Genomic DNA, 10,803 nt, shown 5'->3' on the forward strand with positions numbered 1-10,803 from the left:
ATTTAGTTTAACTTGGAATTATTTAAGATTTAATGTGATTTTTGAATAACGGACTAATCTAAAAAAATGTTATTTATTTCATGGAAATACATTTTGTTTGTGTATCTTTGTTATGATACACCAAAAATGTATTTATGCCAAGAAACCAGTTGTAGAAAAATAAAAAAGGAATCACGTTTTCATTGAACAATAAAATTTTTAAAAAATTATACCTCTGCAAATGTCTTCAACCGTGGGAAAGAAGAGAAGAAAGGGGCTCGAAAATACAGAAAACAAGGCACATTTAAGCTAAAAAACGAAAGGGGGTAAGAAGAGGAAAGAGGGTGGGGCGTGCATGAGAGGGGAAGACGGAGGGGTGCAGGGAAAGTGAAGGGAGAGCAGGCTGTCTTTTCACGTATTTTTCAAAAAGTAGGGACTGGAGATAACATTTCCGGGATTAAGAATAGCATCAATTCCCTAGGCCTCGTCTTCAATTTGGGTCTGGGCCCGTGTTTGATTAACAAAATAAAATTGCAGAATTACCCTCAATTTTTGGCGGATTTTGAACGCGCGCCTTTTATTTGTGTTTACTTTTGAGTTGCAAAAAACACCGACATGGCGATGGCGGGCACTCACGCTCGGCAATCTGCTTGGATTCTTCGCCTGCTCTGTTTGTGGGCTTCTGCAGTTCTCGTATTCGCTGATGAACACTCCTTATGTATGCCTTCTTCTCAATTTCATTTTTATTTTTTGGATTCAAAAATAGGGTTTGGTTGCGCTTTTTCTTCCTAGAGGGTTTGGTTACTCATTTACTTGTTTTTCATTGTTTGTCTGTCGAAGCATAGGGGAAGGATAGTAAAGGATGATATCTCCATAACTGATGGGAAACGAAATCGTCGGAAGAAAGATCTAAATTCGTTTAAGATATTTAAACTTCGTCTACAAGCCAATAATTCCCATTCTATGTTTCCCTTTCCAATAATGATACAAAATATAAAAATGTGGGAGGACTAACATTAAGATGAAATGTTATGTCCAGATAATCACAAGGGTTCATAAGTTCATTAGTTATGTACCATAAGTAAGGTTAACCGTGGAGAAAATTTGCGCAAATTGTTTGTTTAAACATAAAAATCAATATCAATATTCTGTGCAAATTGTCTGTTCAAGTAAGGGCACTGGTTGATAGTATGAGATTGTGGTTTGGAATTTTGCATTGTTGTTATGTGTAACGTAATCTGGTGTCATAATTATGCATGTTGACATTTCACTTATCGCTCTCCTTATTTCTTTTTTCAGGTCTTACTCAAAATGCCACACTGCAGCTATCCCGTGGCTTGCCCGTGGGAAATTCTCCTGGTTCCAAGCCTGGTGCTACTGTGATTGTCGAAAGAGTTCATATACATGGACTGTCAAGGTTTAGAAACTTGGGGAAATTTGCACATTCCATTAAAGTGAAGGTGTTGCCACTGCCTACAAACTCAAATGTTCGCCTGCCAAACATAGAGGTTTGTTTCCATAGGTGAGTATTTGCACTAGCGCATGCATCATCTATTGTACATGTGTGCGCCATGGTCTATGAGTCTTTGTACCACCTTGCATCTTATTGTGTATTTAATTAATGAATATTTATTTCATTGGTGGGATTGATTCTAGTTACTGTATTTGTGAGTGAACATGATGAACCATTATTCCTTCTAGGGATGAACACTGCTTTATACATTTGGTTATGCAAGGACTATCACTTTTGCTTTATAACTGATTGTCTTGTATCAAACTAGAATTTAAAGAATGATCACTGCAATTGGTTTAATACGTTTCTATATGCTCTGTTCAGGAATGTGTCTCTTGTAGCTGGGATGTGTCGACATGGGCAGTGGGAGAAAGTTACCAAAGGTTCTTGGGCTCGATCGATGTCTCTTTTTGACCACAAGATCTTAGATGTAAGGACTGCTGGTTCCACACTGGAAAATTTTGAGGTTTCTGTTGAAGAAGGTAAGTGCTCTTATGTGTATGTTTGTTTAACCTTATTTTCGGGGAAATATTTGTTTTTATTTGTTTCAAAATGTCTTTTAGGATGCTGCACACACAACAAAAACAAGACATTCTAATCCAAACATTCATGTTGTATTTTCCATTGATGAGTTACAGTTTCTTGAAGTTCTATTGATCCCTTAATAAGAACAGTGACATCAAGCACTAATAATGATTTTTCTCCTCCTTTGCAGAATTTTTTGTATATCGTATTGTATTATTGACATTGGGTATTATTCTGTTGAGCTTGGCATCCTTTATAAGCCAATCTTTAGCATTTTATTATAGCAGCGCAATGGCAATTGGGATAATTCTTGTCATATTGATTATTATTTATCAGGTAACATTTTTGTTCCTTAATTTTCAAATTTGGAATGTTTTATATCCAATCTTATATGCTGTTTATGATTAATCTTTTTGTTAGTCGAGTAGCCAGCCATACCTTCAGTTTCAATTCTTCCTCCCAAGAAAAATATTCTTGTGCGTTGTTTGTAGATCTAATGCATATTTATGCTTTTGTTTGTTCATCTTGGATGGTCTCGGTGGTATTTTCACATGACTAAAACTTTTCTGCCTACACAAGAAAGTTGGATTCCAATCTCCCCCATGGAACTGTTGGAGATTACACATTGACTAGTGATATGGTTAGAATAGTGTATACAAGTGGAGGACAACCTTGATCTTTTAAACCGGTTTTTTAGAGATGAGTTAGGCACTATGGTTTCAGATCCTAACCTAGTGTGTGTTGTTGGGTTTATCAAGTCACATGTTATCTATTATTGCACCATAGATGTCTATTGATGCAAACTTCACATCTCAGATGTACAATCCTCTTTGTGAGAGTGTATTGGAGATCGCATATTGACTAGTGATATGGCTAAAATAGAGCATATAAGTGAGGGACAACCCTTACCTTTTGTGGTAGCTTTTGGGGTTAAGTTAGACTCCTACCCAAATTCTAAGAGGAACAATTTTGTGGGAGCCAAGGGTAAAAAAGCACCTGGGAGTGTTTTTTAATTACTTAGGAAACTAACATTCTCAATTTAATATTCCTAGGAAACTAAACTCCCCCCTCCCCCCCCCGTCAATGATGAAGGTAGATTGGGAGGAATATTTTGTTGAGTATCAAGTAAAAGGAAAGAGTAGAACAACAAATGAGGTTTATACCTATCTAAATTCAAAAGTATAATATGGTTGCTGGATTTTGATGTCTCACTTTGAAAGTAATTTTTGTATTAGATATCTATAGAAAATTTCTTGTTGACATTAACATGGAATTTGCGTCTTATAATTGACAGGGAATGAAACTTCTTCCAACCGGTCGCAAGAGTTCCCTTGCTATATTTTTATATTCAACTGCTGTAAGTTCCACCCCATTGCACTTCTGTTAATAATGTAGATCATATAATTCATATTTTCAACCATATTTTAAATCAGGTTGGTTTTGGGACTTTTCTCCTCCGTTACATTCCTGGCCTAGTTCGTTCTCTACTCACGGAGTTAGGAATTGATGAAGACATGTATAATCCTGTATGTAAGTCACGTATAAGTTTTCCACTAATTTGCTTAGACGTCAGGCTTAATTATGGTTGTGTTGGTTGGGCTTAATTATTTTGTTGTAAATTTGACTGATTAGCTACCAAATAGTGCATGGCCTGAAAAAAAGGTCCATAAAAAACAACCATGCAGGGATTTCAGTTTCTGCATTTTTATAGTTCATTGCAAAACTTAGTTGTTGAAAACTGAAAACTTAGTTGCGTTTGGGATGGATTTCAGTTTTAAGCTTTGAAATTTTGAAAACTAAACCCAGTTTCAGTTGAGTTTCAATTTTTTTTTAAATTTTTAAAAAGTTGTTGCAAATGAAAAATGGTAAAATGATTCAAGCTACTACCAGGGCACCGGACTATAAACACTGACCCATGAAAGCTTTTGCTTCCAAATTTCAATTTTCAGGTTTGATAGCTAATCTTCAAATCCCATGCAAAGCATGGGAGACTAGCTAGTTAGTCTTCAAATACTAAGGAAAGCAAAAAATATCAAACACTTGAACTTAATCTCAAGTATATAGCCTAAGTTACTTTAATAAAATTGCCTCTGCCAAGGGAGAACCATTGATTGCTCCTTTGGGTTTGGTTTGTGAGTGCACACAGTACCCAACGCACCAAGCCATTCTACAATATTACTTTTTAATTGTATGCTAGTTAGGGTTTTCCAACCTTTACTTAAAAAAAGTTGGTGGTAAATTTGTGTTTTTAAATTTGATAATGTTAACAGATTGATAAGTGTACCAATTTTATCACAAGTAGTAAAGATTAAAATGGAAGTCCAAGTGTCGAATCCACATGGACTTTGGTTGTAATTAAGTGATGCAAACCCAATTATTAAGTAATGAGAAGAAAGAGAAGAAAAAAGAGATAAAGAATTATAAGTGTGAAATTTAGGGTAAGGCAGAAAAAAATAACAAGAAAAATAAACAACAATTTTAATGCAAAACATGAAATCAAAATGTTATGATGTTGGGGCCTAACATGCTAAAACTACTTATAATGTATTGTAGTAAATTTTCTCTAATCAGTGAAATTCCTGTTTTCATCCGCATCTACTAAATTATCCTATCTTTGATTTTCCGCACGAAGGGTCTAGTTTATTTATCTTTTTCCCTCAAATTTCTTTGTAGAGATAAAATAACAAACTGCATTAAGATAAGAGATGCAGAAATTCTTGAACAAAATAAATGTCAATCTATTTCTAGGAATGAATTTATTCAGATATCCTTTCCTAGTTCTTTGGAAAATAATCATTTTTCAATGTATTATCCTTTAAAACATTATATGGGTGATCAGATCATAATAACAGAAAAGCACGGAGAAGAATAATAGAAATAAAATTGCATTAACTAGATAATAGGAAATAATTACATTACAAGCCTTCAGGCTCCCAACAAAAAGGGTTTAGTCTCTTATAATCATGAGAGACTTTACACTTTAGGGGTTAATGGAAGAAAGGACTGGATGACTAATAACAAGAAAATGGGAAATGGCTAAAAGAGAGAGGGGTTTCCCCTAAGGAATAGGCCCAGACTTTGGATAGCTCTGAGGCTCTGTGTGTTTTTTCTTCTGCTTCCTCCTTTTTATATAGGCTCCAGGTAGCTTAATTTTCATGCTGACTTCGTGCTTAGCGCGCATTTGGGCTTCGCTGTGGGCTTTCTTTGCGCTAAGCTTGCAGCGCGTGCTAAGTGAGCTGTCCAATTCTTCCAACTTTTCTTCAAGGCCTTTTCTTTTAGTTTTTGCATCAATTTTTCCTCTAAAGCACTTGAAATCTTCTTTTTTTGAATTATGCTAATAAAAAATTGCGAAGATGTTAATTTCTTCATTATTTCCTTAAAAACAATAATAAAGTAAAGAAATTACACCATTTATTAGTCAAAATTGACTATCAAATTAGCTTAGATTTTGCAGTTATCAGATACCCTCTGCAAGCCATTATGCAAACTTTGTGTTTTTAAATTTTAGTTACCCAATGCACCAAGCCATTCTGCAAACTTTGTGTTTTTAAATTTTAGATAGCCCCTGTCACAATTTCTGTCATGAGTCTCAAGACACTTTGGATAGTGGATACAATGATTATGAGGGGATAAATATATTATTGTCTGCAATATAAGTTGGGTCTGTCTTGAATAAAAAAGATTAGATGGTTAAAATGGACTTTAACTTAGGGATATTCAGCTATCAAACAGCTTCAACTTTAGAGTTGATCCCATTGTACATAATGAACATTTTTCTTTCTTGCAATTATCCATTAAATTGTCATTGCTTTTCTGGTTACTACTGTATTCATTGCTTATTGCTCATTAGTCATTATTTTTACCTTTTCATATCTATCTTATCTAGTTATGTTTTTCCTGTGTACAAATATGTTAGAGGATCTTTGAACGCTTAACTTTTGCAATGTCAACTGCAGTTGGCAATATTTCTGCTGACTTTTGTTGCAATAGCTGGAGCCTGGTTGGGGTTCTGGGTGGTCCACAAGCTTGTCTTGACTGAAGATGGATCAGTGGACATAAGCACTGCTCAATTTGTTGCATGGGCTGTAAGGATTTTGGCTGCAGTTATGATTCTTCAGGTTTTTTTTTATTAATTTCCACCTTGTTTCTGTTATGTTGTTGATGCTTAAGATAAGCGCATGATTGTAAATTTGATAAGATGTTGTTTCCAGAGTTCTATGGATCCTCTGTTGGGAACATTGGCATTATTATGTGGATCATTTGTCTCCTTATTGAAGAAAATGCATAGGTTGAGATTCCTTCGTCATTTACGCAGGTTGGTCCACTTCCTTGAATTTTGGACCTTATTAATTTTCAACAATAAAAATTTTCTTTTCATTTTTTTTAATTAAGTAGAAGAACGAAGGTTTTCTTTTTCCCTGCAGAGGGGGGGAGGGGGATTTTCTTGTGTTTTTTAAAAAGGGATAATTATATATACTCTATATCACATGCACCCCCACTATTTTTAAATCTTACGTTACCCTTATTTTAAACCTGATATGACACAAGTGTCCCTTCAGCTAACATCAATTAGAAATTACAGATCCATTTTTATTTTACCATTGTACCCATTTCTTCCTCTGCATTATCTTCTTCATGTTCCAAAATCGAATAGGGAAGGAAGAGATTGAGAAGCTTGAAGGATTGTAGATAAATTCTGTGCAAAAGAATACATTTCACCACAACCCTTCTTGTCAAAGCATTTTACCTTCAGACTCCATTTGTGACTCCTGTAGCTGAAACATGTTTGCAATATAAATTTTTAGAATGAGAAAGGTCTAATAGAGTAGAAATAAGGCAGACAATATACTGTGACAGAAGATAGAAAGAGAGAAGAATGAGGGTCACATGTACTGTGATAGAAGAGAAATATAGAATAATGAGGAAAGGACGAAAGGTTTGGAAAATAATGAAAGAAGAACGAGATGGTGTCACCTGAGGCATATGTGCTGTGACAAACAGGTTTAGGGCTTTACTTTTAGGACAAATGTCAGATTCTGAGTTTTTAATTTAACAGATGCATAACATGAACATCTACTGTGAGGGAGGTCTATATTTGTAGATTGTTTTGGGGGTTTACACTTTTTGATCGTGATAGTTGCCTCTTATAACTATTAGTCCTACAATAATCTCCTTTGAGTTTTGGTTTGTATTTATTGTGGAAAACTTTTGCAGGCGTTTGTTTAAATCTCCCAAGAAAAACAGGAGGAGATCCCAGGTTCCTGATTCATCTCCTTTTGATGATTCTCGTGATGAACTTATGTACAAGATGCAAAGTAAAGAGGACTCTCCACTTTTTCGGCCACAACTGAGAGGCCCTACCTTGTCCCCTTGCAAATCTCCTGTGACAGGTTTGCTCCCTCTTATATCCTTTTACTGTGGAGGTGTCAACGTCTTTTACTCTTTTTTCTCCTAATTGATGAGTGTAGAAAAGGAAAGCATTCGGATAAGTGGTGCTTAACACGCTAAACTGGTACATTATCAGGTTTCACTAGGACACCACCAAAATCACAGGAGGCATTATACCCGTCCATCATACACAACACACCGGAGAGAAAAAGATATTCAGCTGCAGAATGGGATGCATTCACAAAGAAGTCCACTGAAACAGCTTTGGAAGAACTTGTTGCATCCCCTGATTTTGGTAAATGGCTGTCGACCAATGCTGATAGGATAAGTGTAACCCCCAACTCTAGAACTGATCAGCAGCGTGGGTGGATGTTGTGGTCTTGAAGCACACCTTAACTTTCTTTGCAAATTCATGACTGCTTGATCGAAGTAGGTGAGAAAATCCCATAGGGTTCTTGCCAGTTGGCCTAAAGAAGGTTCAAACAGAAGTGCAATGTAGATTAGAGAATTTTTGTGATAAGTAATGTTTTCTAGGGTGTACTGTAGATATTCATTCCCTGCGCCGGTGGTTCTCACTTCTCAGTTCTTGTCCACCGGGAAGGATCGGGGATTTAATTTGTATCCAAGCATCCAACGCTGACAAGAGGTGGTTTAACCGGTCCATGTCCATGTCCATGTAGTCTTAATTTTTAAATCAATAAGATGTTGAAATCTCTATAAGAGTATAGTTGGATGGAGAAATTAAAGCAGGTAAAGTATTTTAATAGAGATATTAAAATGTTTTCTTATAAAATAATCTGTTTAGATAGGATATTTTAGAAATAATTAAAATGTTGTCATTTTTGTAAAGTATTTTAATATACTAATTTGTTATAATTTCAAATTCTCACAAAAAATAAAGGAATTAAAATTCTTCACTTGACCACTCTTACGCACACGCTAGCACTCTCTCTCCCTCCCTCTCATCCACTCTCACGTCGATAGCCACGTGGGTATATGCTTCTTTGGTGGGGCCTCACCCATATGATCAAAGCTTGGGATGATGCGGCATCGTTCTTGAACAACTGAAAAATTAGAAATCAATTGGGCGAATGGAATTTTGTCGGGAGCGGATTTGACAAAGTTTATGATCTCTCTGATGTTGTTGACGTCAGCGAAGGCTCGCGGTGCTTCTAAGTCTTCCATGTCGTGAATTGTGTCGAAGACGGTGCACTACGTGCGGTCGACACGGTTGGCGTGGAACTCGGCGGTTCGACCCAGGTCGAGGAGGTAGTGGACGACGACGTCAGCGAAGGCGTTGAGAGCCAAGGCGGTGGCGCCATGGAACCTCGCAGCGTCGCAGAGCTGTGCCACGGCGAGGTGGGCGGCGGCGCGGTCGAAGTTGTCGGGTGCAGCTCTTGCCCCGTCATTGGTCATGAGTTGTTGGGAGGGGAAATTAGGGTTTCTGTAGGCGACATTGTTTGGAGTCTATTGGGGATTAAGTGTTTCGAGGACTGCAATTGAAGGGAGAAAATTGAAAGGAAACCTAGGTGATTGCTGGAAGTGGAAGGAGGATGGGTGGTTGTTGGAAGTGGAAAATTTTAAAAATGAAGAAATTCAATTTCTTTATCCAAATATAAAATTTTGAAAATGAAGAAATTTAATTTTTTTATCCAAATACAAAATTTTAAAAATAAAGGAATTTAAATTAAAATATTTGAAATTCTTAAAATTTAAAATTTTTTTAGAATTTTTAATTTCTCCATCCAAACATACTTTTGGATAAAGAATTTTAATTAAGTAATTTATCAGAGAATTTAAATTTCTTTAATCTAAAATTTATTGTTTGGATGTTATTTTATGAAGAATTTAAATTTTTGAAATTTTAAAACAGAATTTTAAACAATTAAAAATATGTAATTTTAATTTTTTTCTAAGAGGTGAGAAATTGATTTTTTCTTCTTGATAGAAGAACCTTCCAAAAAGTTTGTGTATTTCCTTTATAACCTTTATTTTCTCTTCCACTTGAAAGTTTTCAAAATTTCGTTCTCGAACTCTCAATTCTTTCCTCATGCCGATGATCTTCTTCTTCAAGAAATACCGTCTTTGATGATCCTCTTTTTCGAGGAACATCGTTTGAGTTCGCGAAGTGTCGATCGGGTGCGGGCATAGGGGGACATGTAGGACTGCACTCATAGCAATCATTGCTGTCTATCACGCGATGTAGGTATTCATCAGCACGGAGGGCCTGAGCCATGTCTTGCGCCGATGACTAAATGATTGGATATGGTAGTGTACGTCGTCGTGTCCTCTCCCCATGTGACTCTCCATGTCACATCAATGTTTTTTTCTTTTGAAGCACACCAATCATATCTTTTCTTATCTTTGCATTCATTTTTTTTCACCCTCACAATTTTAATTTTTTTTATCTTAACATAAAATTTTGAAAATAAAAGAATTTCAATTGAAGTATTTGAAATTCTTAGAATTTAAAATTTCTCATAATTTTAAATTTTCTCATCCAAACACACTCTAAGATATTTTGTTTATTAAAATTTTGGTTATGTGGCTCAGAATATATAGCGTTGTTTTGGTAATGTACTCTTCTTTTTTTTTGTACACATGCATTTTTGCTTTTTAACATAATTTCTTAGGCCAGTTGGTTCAATCTGGCACTGTCAAATTTTACATTTCATAGCCCTTCAGGTTTTGATGAATATCATTACACAATTTTATTTGATCCCATAATATTGTTTGGGTAATATATGTAGAGATCTCTTTACTAGAAACGCTTCCTTAATATACCTATTATTTATTTGTATCTCTTTTCAATACACTTATCATATTCAATGCCAGTTATTTATTTGTATCTCTTTTCAATACACTTATCATATTCAATGCCAGTTATTTGTTTTTATCTCTTAAACAATAATTTATTCAATACAGTTTTGTTACAACTTTAAATCCACACCTGTAGTTCTAGAATAGAATCTAGAGAGCATAATTATCTCCGTCATGTCTCTTTGTGGAACTAGGGAGGGCGTGTACTAATTTTTTGGCAGTTAGTTATTTGTTATTTGAATCTAAGGAAAGGGACAGTGACATCTAATTGTCCAATGTTAGGTTATGTTAAAATCGCATGAGATCGTAATTTTAAATAAAATACTTAACCGGTTGTAGGTAAATTTCATAATTAAATTAACAGACAGGCAATTTATATCAATCCAAACTCACATGAATTAATCAGTTTGTTATTAGACCAAGGACCTTTAATATTTAAAAAATATATATTTTTTTAATCCGGAAAAATTAAACACGATATTCAACTGATAATGACTTTGGTTATATTTGTAACTGCATTAACATTTAATGCATATTGTTTTAAAAAATAATCATCTATTTTTGTTGTTATCTAAAGA

At 35.1% G+C, this 10,803-nt stretch overlaps 1 protein-coding gene across 1 annotated transcript; it reads left to right on the plus strand.

The window, feature by feature from the left end:
- The first annotated feature begins 399 nt into the window (after positions 1-399).
- LOC114374566 lies at positions 400-8,125 on the plus strand. The gene is made up of 10 exons (XM_028332227.1): positions 400-697; positions 1,279-1,501; positions 1,817-1,974; positions 2,208-2,353; positions 3,312-3,374; positions 3,451-3,543; positions 5,974-6,135; positions 6,229-6,332; positions 7,232-7,407; positions 7,542-8,125. The coding sequence occupies exons 1-10, from the start codon at positions 595-597 to the stop codon at positions 7,787-7,789; spliced, it is 1,476 nt and encodes a 491-aa protein (XP_028188028.1). The 5' UTR covers positions 400-594; the 3' UTR covers positions 7,790-8,125.
- Positions 8,126-10,803: the final 2,678 nt, after the last annotated feature.

The sequence above is a fragment of the Glycine soja genome, chromosome 11, assembly GCF_004193775.1.
Source record: "Glycine soja cultivar W05 chromosome 11, ASM419377v2, whole genome shotgun sequence".
NCBI lineage: Eukaryota > Viridiplantae > Streptophyta > Magnoliopsida > Fabales > Fabaceae > Glycine > Glycine soja.